The sequence below is a fragment of the Zonotrichia leucophrys genome, chromosome 1, assembly GCF_028769735.1.
Source record: "Zonotrichia leucophrys gambelii isolate GWCS_2022_RI chromosome 1, RI_Zleu_2.0, whole genome shotgun sequence".
In the NCBI taxonomy this organism is placed as follows: Eukaryota; Metazoa; Chordata; class Aves; order Passeriformes; family Passerellidae; genus Zonotrichia; species Zonotrichia leucophrys.
In genome coordinates, this window is record NC_088169.1 from 4,264,197 (window position 1) to 4,279,351 (window position 15,155).

Sequence of the window (15,155 nt, forward strand, 5' to 3'; positions counted from 1 at the left end):
TCCATCCCTATTTTCCTCTCATAACCTCAGGGTCAGTATCTGAGCTCGCTCTGCCTCTCTAAGGCACAATTCAGTCCTGGCAAAGCACACTCCACAAACAAAACCAGCAATATCACAAATGGGAAATTTTCTAGCTGACCAGAAGCGGTGGCCCAGGAAATTTAATGCTGCAAATATTTTCTACTGTTTCATTTTATCCCTTTTAAAGATGCTATATGGCAACATAAAAAATCAAAGGGTGTGCAGGTCACACCAGGGTAAGTATCATCACCCAATCAAAGAGCAGAGCCTGACAACATTTCACATCAGATCACTGTAAGAACAGTTTTGATTTGAGTGCTACAAATGGAAATTTAAGGCTCTGGATCTGCATTTTGATATAAATTCATTTTAAGGTATGGCTTAAGACTGTTTGCCCCAATCAAATAGAAGTGATGATAATGGAACAACTGAAAGTTGGATGCTGCCTGTGGAAAGATATTGGAAAACAAAACAAAACCAGCATAGGTTAAGTAAAATGAGAAGAAATTAACTCATAATACTTGAAAGCATTATTATTGACAATAGCTAGTAAAACAAATCCTTCACATGCCTGGAAAAACCTGGAACATTTGTGAAGTAATTGCTCAGATCCTGGTTTCCTGTGGGCCTCAGGAGTGCTGAAGATCTCACCCTTATTTTTCTAGACTGTCTGAAATAATATGTGGACTTGTGTGGCAGCTTACCAAAGATGATGTTTTTCCAAAGGGTGATTAATTATCTGCAAGAGCTGCTGAGTACCCAGCACAAGGCTGGTATAGCAGCAGAGGATGTGTCAGGTGCTGAGGTTTAAACTCTGCCTCAGTCATATCCCACATTTCTGCCTGGGAATGACCCCTGAGCTGTACATGAGTGGTGATGTGCATGTGGAGGCCTGTTACCAACACAGAGCTACAAACAATTACCAATTTGGTGCTGTCACAATCATCAGCTCCTGTCTGAACTTGCTCACCAGGGCTGTAGCTTAATTTAACACCACAGATGCTGCCAAGTGGTTGCACAATGCAGCACAACACCCCTGGCAACACAGCAAGGTTTTACACTGGAATTCTCCAGAAAAGCTCTGGCAATTCCCACTGGAGCAATCCAGAGCTGCCATCTGGAGCCATCTGTGCTGCCTTTTTGCCAGGAACGCTGCCATTCCCCACTGTGGAGCCAGCAGCCCTCTCACCCGGCCTGGCAGCACCTGAGCTGCACTCAGTGACAATCTGGCAGCTTTGCTCCTGTCCTTGTGTCCTGGGTTCTGCAGGGTGGGCAGTAACCCCTGGCAGAAGGGTGGGATAAAACAACAACTCCCTCCTGGTCTGTGTCCTGCTGCTGGGCATGACAGAGCCATCTGTCACGGCCATTAGTTTCACTGTCCCCTGCCTGTGAGCAGGGATGATTGCACTGCCATTGCTCTGCCCTTGGAGGATGTTATCCAGAGGCTTTCCCAGAGGACAACCTGCTTGGCTGCTCCAATGTGTCCCATAATGAGTTTTGGGCTGTGTCACAGGGAATAGCAATTAAGCCCCGTGAATGGCTGCAGGAACAAATTCCATGGAAGACTAAAATTTCATGGAAAAGATGCATGAAATACTAGGAAAGGCCCCTGTAACCACTGGAACTAATGACTTTTAATGTCCTGTGATTATGTGTCTCATGGCTGATTGACTTTGGAGTTTTTCCGAGGTGAGGACAAATAAACAATTCCTCTTTCCTGCCTGACAGCCTACTGTCAGGAAATCAGGAGCTATTTTACATCTTTGAGACTTTAACCTCTCTGACAGCATGGCTGGTAGATTCAAAATGTGGTTTTTGAGGAAAAAATAGAAGAAAAAATAGAAGGATTTAAAAAAAATATTTTCCTTGTTTTGAGGAAAAAATAGAATATGAGCAGAAAGAAAAAAAATCACATATGAAACCCAAGTAAAACAGCATCTGAGGCGTAAATTAAAGGAAATACTTACTGCCGTCATAATTGAGAGTGGCAAATTTGGCTTGTTTCTCTGCACAGCCAGCACTGTTGCACACCCTCATTTGCAGCTCGTACCAGGTGGCCTCCTGGAGGTCATAGAGGATGTAGGACTTGGACAGGGATGTCCTCTGGGCCGTGGTCCAGACCGTGGTGCCAAAGGGCCGGTACTCCAGGGTGAAGGAGGTGATGGGGCAGCCGCCGTCGTTCCAGCCGATCAGGTTCAGCCTCACCCGCGTGGTGTTGATGCTGGCAAAGAGCTCTTGCTCCTTGGAGAACTGTGGCTCTAGAGGCAGGGGGATATTCCAGACAAAATGCTTTAATATTGCAGATAAAAACTCTCAAAATAGAAAATCTAGAGAATAATTTCTAGGGCAACCTCGATTCTAGCTTAAATTCAGCATCTATATATTCAGCTTCCCCCCCTCCTCCTTCTTAAATCTTTTTTCCCTCTTTGTGCCAGACTCACAAACCCAGATTTTAAAACCAGTATATGGAAAAAAATATCCAAACATCCATTCAAAAAATATGGTTTGTTTTGCCTTGCAGAACTTGACGCAAACATTTCCTTTACTTTTGACACTTATCCAGTTCAGAGGATGCTGCTTGCACACTCCTGCAATACTGGCTTGGAGCAGAAATCAGACACTGGCTCCATTTCCTTTCTACATAAATACACTCCCTGTCTTCCTTCAACACACAGATAAACAACCCCCTGAATTTTCATAAGAAGAGAAGAGCCAATTTCCTCGTGGCAATGAAATAATGAAATGGAATTGCTATAGTCTGTGACAGTGGAGACACCCTCTTACCAAATATCTGCCAACCCATCTTAGAAAAAAAATATTAGAGAAAAAATGACAGAACATTAGCCTGTGTGGGCCTAAAGTCTGACAGCCACAGCCTTTTTTGTCACAGCCATGTAAATGTTTCCAAAGCCAGTAATATTAAAATATCCAGGCCTGTTTTCTCATCAACCCAAGATCTCCAGCAGAGTACAGGAGCTTTAGGAGGGCAAAGAGGATGGAACCATGCAGCAATCACATTTCCTGAACGTGATTCCTTTGCCCAGGGTTTTTCTCCTGGGAAGTTGAAAGGCAGCAAGAGGCCTCAGAGAAAAGGAAAACAATTCTTATCTCATTTGCTTCTCCTGTGTTTTGCTCATGTGGAATGTGTTTGGAGATTGTTTACCCACAGGTGATTGTTTCATTGTATTCTGCTGTGAGGTGTTTTCACTCTTTGGCCAATCAGTGCCAAACTATGTCGGGACTCTGGAAAGAGTCACGAGTTTTCATTATTATCTTTTTAGCATTCAGTAAGTATCTTTTCTGTATCCTTTAGTATAGTATAGTATTCTTTAATCTAAAATAGTGTAATAAAGTAATAAATTAGCCTTCTGATAAGGTGGAGTCCTCCTCATCATCCCTTCCCTGCACTGACAAGAGAACCTACTCACCTTTGCCGAGCGTCTTGGCCTCGATGATCTCGCTGATGCGCCCCGGCCCCACCCCGTTCTGGGCAGTCAGGGTGAACTTGTACCAGGTGCCACATTTCAGGGTTTCCAGCCTGTAGGATCTCTCACTGGGGCTGATGGGGAAACTGCCCCACTGCTCACTGTTATCCTCTGAGTACTGCAGGATATAACCTGGAGGGAAAGCGCGGATGGAAATGGTATCACAAATCCTTCAGGTAACCCAAGGAGGCATTTTAATGACCTAATAAAACTGAAAAAAAATCCCATGTGCAGGGAAAGATACAGCTCTCCCCTGACAGAAAGATACCAGGCAATGCATTTTGCCCACTCTGATAACAGCTTAAGTACAATTTTTTATGATGGCTTCAAGGGGAAAAGAAAAGGATGGATATTTCTAAGGACCCTTCAATCAGTAACAAACAGATGATGAACCTGCACCCTCCAAAATGAGTGGTTAGAGATTACACATTTGGAAAATCAGATAGAGCAACTGTCATAACAGCTGAGGAGAAAGTGATTAAATGTGTGAATAAACCACCACAAAGACAAACTGCAATTTACTGAAAGCTGTTATCACCATGATAGTGCACATTAAGGGTTGACAGCAATACAGATTGTCTTGTTTTTCTTTTTTTCCTTTTTCTTTCTTTTTTTTTTTTTTTTTTTTGGCGCCATTCATAATTTTATACTAATCCTATCAACATATGATAATTTAGTAAGAAGCAGCAATTAACCTGAATTACATTACCTCGGATAGAACTGCCCCCATTGTCTCCAGGTATCCAGGAAAGAGTGATAGAGGAAGATGTAGTTTTGGATACAGTGAGTCTTGGCTGGTCTGGTGGAACTAGATGGGAAAATAGTTAAAAATAAAAAATGCAATCAAATGGTTTGACACGATGTTAATCACTTCTAAGAGTCATTTATCAAATAGCTGCTTTGAGTTGCAAAAAATGCAAATGATTTCTGTCAAAGTGTCTGTTTAGCTGACATCCTTGGTTAAGATGAGAACAGACAAGCTCTCATTTTTTTATTTAATTTTATGCACAATTTTGTCTTTCAATTCCTAACCTTTGTTTTTCTCTGAATTTTTTTGCATCTGTCCTGTTAGACCTCAACGGCACATGAGCTCCCCAGCCATTAATTTTCTTTTTTTTTTTTTGATATCTGTTTTGGGGAGAAGATAAAATTTTAGTGACAGGAAACATGTGCTGCCGCAAATGATGCCCCACTCATTCCTGTGTGTGCAGGCTATTATAGCAAAAATGAAAAAAGGTGCAAATCAAGGGCTTCTTCCAGTGCAAATGTGAGAGTTAATTAGATATCATAGATACATTTGTGACTGGAGGCAGATCCAATCTTCTTCCAAACCACTGAGGCTTTTGGTATAAAGGATTCCCTACCCTGTCAGCAAAGACTGGAAGCACTTCAGCTCTGCCGCTCCCCATAAACATTATGGGGGATGGAAGATCAGGGTTCCAAGGATCAGCTGCTGACTGAGTGCAGGAATAACTTAAACTCTTAAACTTAAACTCTCATCCCTTTCCCAGTTCCCAGCTTCCTTTGGAGGAAAATCATGGAATGGTTTGGGTTGGAAAAGAGCTTAAAGGTCATCTCATTCCAATCTGCTGCCATGGGCAGGGACATCTTCCACTGTCCCAGACTGGTCCAAGCCCTGCCCAACCTCGCCTTGGACACTTCCAGGGATCCAGTGGCATCCACAACTTCTCTGGGCACCTGTGCCAGGCCCTCACCAACCTTACTGGAGTAATTTCTTCCAGCATTAAAGGGCAGAGAAGGAGCCATGCCACATCCAACAAGTTGCATTGGATAGGGCAAACTGGGACTAGGAATTGACACAGGGAGCTGGGACTGGAAATGGACTGGAAACATTCTACTGTCAGAAAAGTACAGAAGAGTGAGCTTTGCTATCTCAAGAATAAGGAGTGAGGTATGAACAGTGTCCATGCTTGCAAAGGATCAAGAAACAGCAGCAAAAGTGGGATGGAAATCTGGGAAGGAGAGACAAGAGGATGGCCACAGCTCTCCTGGCTGGGACAGAAGAGGGTGGTGGTGCCAGTGACCCGTGCTTGCAGGAGCTGCCCTTGTCCTGACACAGTCCCATGACCAGGCAGGACAGAAATACAGATTGCCCTGCTGTGTCCAGCTTTCTGCTGCCAGAGAACATTGCCTGCTTTGCCTGTGATTAAGGGACAGAGTGAAACTCCAGGGAAAGCTCCCCACTGCATTCACGTTCAAGCCATCAGACTGCAGAATAATGGGTGCTGATGTAAGGCAGAGTCTGCTGCTTTCCAGCTATGGATTACTTCAAAGAGAAGTTGATTTTTTTTTGCCCTCACAGGGCCAAACAGGGCTGAAGAAAACAAAAGAGACAGTTTATACTCTAAAGGAAAATTCCCTTTGTGAGATGGATTTGTTCTGTTATTCTGAGTGACTTGGCTGATTCCATAGGGAGAGAGTGCACACACTACACTGGGAAAGATTTATTGCAAAAGCTTTCATCACAGCTTCACCCTATTTACAAAAAATGGTGGTCCCACATATTAAAAGCCACTCTTTGTCTGTCCCTTAGGGAAGTAATATTGATTTGCTTTTAGTTGCTGCAGTTCAATAACAGCAAATATATGCAATTACAGAAGTACTTAGTGAAATATAAATGTAAGGTTTCCATTTGATGGTGTTTTTTCTCCCTACTTCCTGTTGTGGTCATGCTTCAAACATCACAGAAGAGCATCTTTAGTTTCTGTTGGGTTGTAGGGAAGTTGATATATGCCAATATCTGCCCTGAGGTTTGTTCCAAGGCTTAGTGGAATGGTTTAGGCAGGGAGAGAGGGGGACTGCAGTGGAAACAACCTCTCTATGCTCTCATGTGTTTGCACTTGAAGCTTAAATTTCACATCCAGGAGAGTGATGGTTCCCTCTGGTACAAAAATTTGCAGTGAATTGAAGCATTTGTAGGATCTGCTTTAGTGTAAGTGAGCAAGGAAATCTGCACAGGGAATTCTTCATATATGAATACACAGGTTCTGCTTCACTTTACACTTGGTTTATATTCTTACATTCTCCCTGCTTTTGTACATATCAACACCATCCTGGATGCACTTTGTGCTTTTCAACATGAATATAAAATGTAGCTGGAGAAATGCATTAGCTGATGTTTCATTTCCAATGCTTGCTCATTTTCACCTCATATTAAAATTCTGTGCCTGCATAATGAAGTTTTTATGCAAGGTCTCAGTACGGAGGCAAATTTCTGCTGATAGCTTTTCAGGAGCTAAATGAAAGGCCTTCATGTCTTCCTGAATTTTGTAATATTAAAATGATACATGTGGTATTTGTAAGGAGAAGGCAGAAGCTGATACCTTCTGTGTGAAGAACTAGAAGATAACTGAATGCAAACACACCATTGTCAATCTTATAAAAACTCACATAGAGACTTAACTGAGTGTGTGAATTGTTTCACCTAAAGCACCATTTTCTAGATCATAAAATTCCCATGGCTGAATCAGAATGACTTATGCATGAATTTGGAAGAATTAGATCTGCACTAATACACATAAATATGAATAGCTTGCATTTCAAACAGACACACCTTTAAACACATGGTAACAATTCCGAGGTGGATCCAACAGCCTTACCTTGTACCTGCAAATTCAAAATGATTTCATCTGAGCCCCAGTTGTTGCTGGCCACACAGCTGTAGTAGCCAGAGTCCTCTGCCTTCACAGTCCTGATGACAAAGCTGCCATTGCTGAAGATGCTCCTTCGCCCATCAATCATCACTAGACTGGGTGTCCCGTTACTGCCTCACAGGAAACAAAGTGCATACATTAAAGAAGTTACAATCAAAATTAATCACAAGTGGGTTCTTTTTTTTTTAAGCAGCTAAGAGTGGAAAGAGAGGAAAAAGTGTGGGGTGAGGTGTGCACTTTCAATAAGGGAGTATTTTCAAAGCAAAGGAGTATTTTCTGTTGAGAAATATCTACCATTTGCTTAAAAATGCACTTTTCCTGGACCCAGTGTAGTGAAGACAGAAATTCACTCCTTCCTTAAATTGTTATTTCATAAAAATGCTGAAATGAGGGTATAGGCAGTTCCTGGCTATGAAGTTCATCCTTATGAAATCATAGGTATTTATATCAATGCACAAGATGGTTTCATAGCACTGTAGTTCCCCTGCTTACACAGTGCTTGGATGAAAATTATTGTCCATGTGTGTTTCCAAAGTGGCTCTGTCAGACTGGGAAACTAAAGCTGAGAACAGAATAATGGAAAATTAAATATGTGCAAGACATTTACTGCCCACCTCAGCACAAATCACTGTATCAGGCACTTTGCTCTCTCAGAATAAAACCTTCCTGACTGCCTGAGGATAAAACAAAAACACTCCTAAGTTTTACATTTTGAATGTTTACATTTAGCCCTTCTTCATTATTTTTTTTCCTCTGATGCCCTGTAATGATGTTTTGCGGAGAAAAGAAGAAACCTCACAACTTTATAAAAGTTGTAAAGCTCGGTATGTTTATTTACGGCGCCGGACGCACACGGAGAAAAATTCTCCTCAAAAGGCATGCTTACCCCTGAAAATTTCAGACCTCCTTTTATCCCCCTTTCAAATGCATATGCATACAGTTTCACAATAAGTTCATACATATTCATCCTGCATGACACTTAGCACCAGTTCTTCTTTATCAAAGGAATTTCTAGGTCGGGGCAAATTGACCTCGTGGTCTTTTCTGTTTTTCTTTCTCCGTCTCCTTGCTGTCTCGGCATGTGAGTTTTTCCTTCAGCTTTGGCCGTTTGACTTTTCACCGTTGTTAGACACTTCACCTAATTCAGGATGGATCCCTACTCTGTCTCAATGACCACAGGAATTTCTAAACTCATCATCTACTGTGACCAAGTGCAAATCACCACCAACAGTCCTTCCACATCCTGCCAGTGACCCAGGATCAGCCTCCCCACAACCCTCAGGATTTTAAGAAAATGGGATTTATCTGAGCTGCACATTTAGTTGCTGGTTACCTATCCTTCATCCACTTGACTGTTGGAGCAGGGTCCCCCACAGCTTTGCAGGGGAGGACAATGTCCTTCATCCAGGGCGTTGTCACCGTCCCGCTGAACGTCAGAATCCTGGCAGGAGCTGGGGGGAGACAGCAAGAGACTGGAGTGAGGTGTCCTGTCACAGACATGTTTTATGAAAAATCCTTTCATTAGGATTTTTTCTCTTGAGAAGCTGAGAGGCCTCAGAAATGAAATGTAAACAGTGATTATCTGCTGCTGTGAGATGTGACAGGTGCATCTGTGATTGGTCTCATGTGGTTGTTTCTAATCAATGGCCAATCACAGTCAGCTGGCTCGGACTCTCTGGTCAGTCACAAGATTTTATTATCTTTCCATTCCTTTCCTTTCTAGCCTTCTGATGAAATAATTTTTTCTATTCTTTAGTATCATTTTCTTTTAATATAATATATAAAATTAATATGATATATATAATTTTATATAATAGATATTATTTAATATAATATATAATTTAATATAATATATAATTTTATATCATATATATAAAATTTTCTTTCAATATAATATATATAATAAAATAATAAATCAGCCTTCAGAAACATGGAGCCAAGATTCTCATCTCTTCCCTCATCCTGGGACCCCTGTGAACACCACCACAGTGTCCATTCATACAGCCCTTGGAAGGGAAATAGAGACACCCACAATTAAAGGGGGAAAGCCAAACCAATCTAAAAATGATGTTTTTAGGGTCCTAATTCCTTGTAAACTCATAATATTATTTATTCAAGCAAAATATCAGTTTCAGCACCTGGAAGACCAGTAACTAAAAGAGAGATGAGGCATGGCATTGAAGAGCCTTTGTAGAGAAAAAGAGCAAACCCAGTTATTTATCATCTTCACTAACTTATATATTTTGGAGTAGAAATTATGGATGAAAATTATGTCCAAGGGATGCTTCTCTCAACACTTCCAGCAAGAATTGCCCACAGTAGACAGGTGTCTCATAAAAACTAAATTATTGATACATCTCTTCTACAGCACTTTTGATATTAAGCAAAATAAACCTTAATGAATATTAGTACATTGTAGAATCTATCTGAAATCCACAAATGTGAACAAACTAAAATCAGTTTTTATCAGCTCTCAGATCACCTAAATATATATAAAAACATCACTTGTGTATTTTCAGTTTATAGATTGTGTTAGAACTTCATTTGTTATTCCTCAAGAATGACCCCTGATAGAAATACACTTTCTGCTGGCCTCTAAAATTATATATTTTAAAAGCACATATTGAATACAGATAGACAAAATACTGTATTTTTAGTCCTGATCTACTTCAATCGTGCACACAGATCAGAACTTATACTTAATAATCCATTTTGCACCAATTAGGAAAACATGAAAATGAGACCCAGCATCAAATATAACTGGGACAGTTAATCTGGAAAAAGATTCATGCATAAAAGAACAGGCCTTGAAAAATTAAGCAAAATTACTTGAGTAGGCTGCAATGGGACTTGAGATATTCACAAAAAGAAAAGATTTCACAGATTATACAATCAATTTGGACTGTGTTGCCTGTGTTCTCTTCATGCACTGTTGAAGGCCAAGCTTCTCAAGGGTTTTTTTTTTTTTTTCAATCAAGAGTTTTTTATTTTCCCTCTGGTCAAAATTTTAACTAAAACACAAGTTGAAGATTTAGGTAAGAGACAAAGTGAAGGTTGGGTAATTGGCCAGCACTACTTTCCTAACATGTCCTGTCGTGGCTGAACAGCAGCTGGAGATGCCTGGCTCCCTCCTTGCAGAGCTCTGAGGTTTAACCCTTTCAGGACACAGCCGTGGCTTGTGCTCTGGGCAGTCAGAAATTCTCATGGATCAGACGGGTTTTGTACCTGGGCACTCCTAAGATAACATTTTCTAGATAACCTGATATCCTAAGGTAACATTTTCTGGAAAAGCCTTGCACAGGGCTGTACTCCCAGAAGCCATATGTGTTGGGTTTGTATGGCCAGGTTTTGGTAGTGGGGAGGTCACAGCTTGCCAGAAGCTCCCCCCATGTCCAGCATGAGCTGCCTGTGACCCCAAATCCATCTTCCTGTGCTCCTGGGAAGGAGGAGATAGAGCTGGGAAGGTGGGAGGATGTGGGAAAGGTGTTTTTAAGATTTATTTTTCTTCTCATTATCATGTCTGAATTTGTTGGTAGTAAATTCAATTAATATCTCCAATTTGAGTCTGTTTTCCCCATGATGGTATTTTCTGAGTGTTCTCTCTCTGTCCTTATCTCAACTCATGAACCTTTGTTGTATTTCCCCTCCCCTGTCCAGCTGCAGAGGAGAGTGATAGAGAAGCTCTGGTGGGGAGGACGAGATAGAGCTGGGATGGAGGGAGGGATGTGGGAAAGGCGCTTTTAAGATTTATTTTTCTTCCTGTTATCGTGCTCTGATTTTGTTGGTAGTAAACTCAATATCTCCAATTTCAGTTTGTTTTGCCTGTGATCCCTGTATTTTTTGAGTGGTCTCTCTCTGTCCTCATCTCAACTCATGGACTTTTGTCGTATTTCCCCTCCCCTGTCCAGCTGCAGAGGAGAGTGATAGAGAAGCTCTGGTGGGTGTCTGGCACCCAGCCTGGGTAAACCCACCACACCATCGGCTAATTAATCAAAGTAACTCAAACAGAAAAATGCTCAGAGCAGCCAGAGACACAGAGAGAAATGCTGACTCTGCTGAAGTTGGTGTTATAAGCCACATTTGTCTTCAGTGGTGCCAGGTTTTGCTGCAGGAGGTGCCTCGTGGCCCTCATGCCATCTCTGAAAAGCAGCAGGAGATGCTGTCAGCTCCATCTACCAAACATCTGTGAGCATCTGGACTGCTCAGATTCCTGTCCTGTGCAAAATTCCCTCTGCAACATGAAGTCTGAAAACTCATTTAAAATTGACTATTAATCATTTTCCCCATGACCTTCACACATTTCCCATGTTTCTTGAAACATCCAGCTACTCCAAACTGCTGCCAGGTCCTGCAGGACAAAACATGTGGAACACAGGAATCCTGCTGAAGCCTTCAGCATGGCATGGCACCACTGTCAGCAAAATTTTTGTATTATCCCTTTGTTTTTAATAGTTATTTCAGCATGAATTCTTCCTTAAGAAGTCACAGGCTGGAGATCAGATGTTGCAAGTGCAACATTATACTGCAACTCCTGGTTTTCAATATCCTGTATCCTTCATTTTACTGAGATGGGTGGAAGTAACATAAATCTCACAGGAGCCTAAGCCACTGGTAAGATGATAGACCATGACTCAGAAAATCATTAGAAAAGCACAGTGCACTATTTCTGTGAAAGCATCCACAGCTTTCTATGGATTTTCTTATTCCTTCCATGTACTGAGTGCTTTTAAAAGAAATGGTAAAACAGCAGGAAATTTTTCAAGACCAATTTTCTTTATAGCTGAACTTCAAATGATGTCCTGAGACTGCTAAAAGGTACACAAAGAAAACCAGAAACAAAATAAATGTCAAGTGAAATCCACCTCAGAGCAATAGGTTTGAAATTCTAGCAGGCATTCATGAGGTAAGAAAGCCTGGAATCTCACAGACCTCTTTCTTTTGAGCCACGGGTATTTTTGGAATCATATGGATAAGCTGCAGGGTTTACTTCTTTGTTATCAAAGCTACCCACATGCCTACACACCTCCCTCCAGCCTTACATTTGATGGCATGGCACTGGATTAGGGCAGTGTCTGTTCCTATTATTTTTACAAACCACCCAATTATTAATTGAAGATAAAGAGGTTCCTTCACAGAACAGTGCACTCTCTTATGATAATGCAGTTTTCTGCATGTTTGCTTGTTTAAATTACAAATCCTCTAACCTGCATTTACTGCCACAGAAATAGAAATGGGCAGGAATTCTTTGTAGGAGGATGTAACACACGTGGGTTTTTCTTCCTCCAGAGGACACAACTAGGATTTAAAGGTGAACTTCAGAAGGAAACTGAACGAGAGCTATGACATTTCACTGCAGTTCAGCTTAAAAAAAAATAAAAGCTCCACCAGTGAATACCCTGGGTCAGGAGATTCTTTCATTTAATTTCTCACAGAAGAGGGTGGGCAGGCACTGGAACAGCTGTGGCTGCCCCTGGATCCCTGGCAGTGCCCAAGGCCAGGTTGGACATTGGGGCTGGAGCAGCCTGGGACAGTGGGAGGTGTCCCTGCCATGGCAGGGGTGGGATGGGATGAGTTTTAAGTTCCTCTCCCAACCCAAATCCAGATTTCATTATTCCTGGTCTGATTCCCTCTGCCTTTCCCTTGTGAATTTAATTCCATCCCCTCAGGACTCACTCTCTGTGTCCAGGTTCCTCCTGGAAGAGCCATCCCTGGAAGGTGATCCCTGTACAAACCCATCTGGGAATGGTCCCAGTGCCAGAGGGCAGGGCTGGATGGGATCTTGGAAATGAGGAATTGTTCCCTGGCAGGGTGGGCAGGGCTGGGATGGAATTCCATCCCTGGATCCCTGGCAGTGCCCAAGGCCAGGCTGGGGCTTGGAGCAGCCTGGGACAGTGGGAGGTGTCCCTGCCATGGCAGGGGTGGCACTGGATGATTTTTAAGGGTCCTTCCAACCCAACCCAACCCATTCCATGGTTCTCTGTTTCTAACATCCCCTGCACTCCAGTCTGATTAAAGAAACAGAGCAGTGTGTCCTGTCATGTGAACCCCACATTTACATAAGTAAATGTTACTTAAAAACATTAAACACACAAAGCAATGCAGACTAAGGGGGAAATCTGTTCAAAATTCATGCTCAGGTAGCTCAGAAAACCAGGGGAAACTCAAAAGTCAGAGTTGTCCCCAGAGGATCAGATTGCCAGGGGTCTGGATCTGTTATTGTCACACTGGCAGCAAATGCCATTCCCCATCAGTCATGGTCAGTAAATCAGAGGGACAAGTGCATGCAAGGTTTTTTGTCTTCTGAGTATACTTGAAAGGCTAAACCCACTTCTTTCATGTCACCAGTGAAGAGTAATTTGAGGGGCAGGAGCACAGCTTGCTTACGTGGAGGCTGAACTTTCATTGCCATGATTATTTTCTGTTTGTTGGGGATTTTTTTTATTATTTCTGTCAGTTAATTACAGAGAATAACAATCTGTTCTGAGAAATGAAGACACTAAAGAAAGAAAGAAATGTTAACTTGAATTAAGCTTTCATGTAAATTGGACTATCCATTTCACATCAAACCCCTATCTAGACATTCTCATTGTTCTCAGAGGAGTTCTTAAAGGGGTTATAATTAAGTTGACATAATTCAATTCTAAGTTAACTCTTATTAGCTGTCATGATGGTATCATTACTTGGACAGTTACTGTGCAGTAAGAGGAGCAAAAAAAGGAAGCAAACAACTACAAAATAATTGCCCACAGGATGGTTTTGCATTGGGAAGTTAAGGCAAAATCAGGCTTTAACTGCTTCTAACGCTGGGATGTGCTGTTTGCTACAGATATAGTGTGGGGTGAAAAAGGTCTTTGAGGCTTTGAGCTCTGCCCATCCTTCCTCATTGTGCAGCCACTGCCCTCAGCACTGATCACCACTTTCTCCCAGCTCCCTAAAAAGCCCTGTGATGCATTCATAAAGGAAATTTTGTATGTGACACAATAATTTCTAACCTAGCTACATCCAAAGTTCATAAAATTGCTATCTATCAGTATTCCTAGTGCCCATCAAACCCTCAACAAATGGATTATTCATTACTTTTACAGTTCTAAGTGCATGTAAGAGGCTTTTCCTGAGCATCATCTAATGCTGACTTTATATTGGAGTATCACTACAAACTCTAAGGTTGACTGGATGCATTCTACTGTCCTTTGAAATAAAGTCTTCTTCAGATTGACCTGTCTATATTGAAGTAATTAATTATTTTTTCTTTTAAGTCATCTTGCCTTTTCATAAAAGTTATTTTTAAGTTCCATGACTTATTTGTCATCATGGATTATGTTATATAAGCTTCAGAGGAGCAGAATTAATTCTGGTAAGCTGGATCAGTTTAAGTCCATGTGGGTCAAGTTGCAACTTCTCAATTTTTGGCAAACAGAGAGCAATTGCACACTGCAATTCCTCATAACTTGAGGTCATGAATATTGGTGCCTGCAAAGCCTGAATTGATCTGTGTTAATCTTTGAACATTTCCCTCTTGGTGTTCATTTTGAACATTTCCCTCTTTTTAAAATGCATAGGGCATGGCAGAAGAGAACTTCTAGTGCATTTAGTGCAGGGTTTGCCTGCAGCCTCAATTTATTAGTATTGCACCATGTCTAATAATTTTTGCCCTTATTTGAGCATCTATTTTTATGCTTGTTTTTGTTTGCTTTTTTTTTTTCATCACTACACATTGATTACACACAGGTGGCAGCAATGGAGGAACACACTGAAACCTTTGCCTTTTTTCCTGAGTTGTTCTTTCATGATCTTCCTTCACTGGTATCCTTTACACTCTTCATCCCCCTTTTGGGATCTCAGCTTTGGTCTCACTGATGTCCACAACGCAGGGTGCACTCATGCTACAATGGAAAAGCTCCAGATGTTTCAGATCTGAAGAACTCTGTGTGCAGCTTCTCCATATTGGGAAACTGTCATGTGTTCAAAGAGCAGC

General features: G+C 41.6%; 1 protein-coding gene across 4 annotated transcripts in view; it reads right to left on the minus strand.

Moving 5' to 3' along the window:
• The window catches only part of DSCAM (DS cell adhesion molecule), a 472,834-nt gene that overhangs the window by 51,801 nt on the left and 405,878 nt on the right, over positions 1–15,155 (minus strand). For 2 of the 4 annotated variants that reach the window (XM_064705537.1, XM_064705517.1), the window contains exons 22-23: positions 8,514–8,631; positions 7,157–7,294 (exon numbers count right to left, since the gene is read on the minus strand). In XM_064705537.1, the coding sequence (XP_064561607.1) occupies positions 8,514–8,631 (118 nt within the window). In that variant the 3' untranslated portion in view covers positions 7,157–7,294. Of the gene's footprint in view, positions 1–1,988; positions 2,280–3,449; positions 3,639–4,215; positions 4,315–7,126; positions 7,295–8,513; positions 8,632–15,155 lie in introns of those variants that run through there. The other 2 variants (XM_064705508.1, XM_064705527.1) reach the window with 2 other exon arrangements.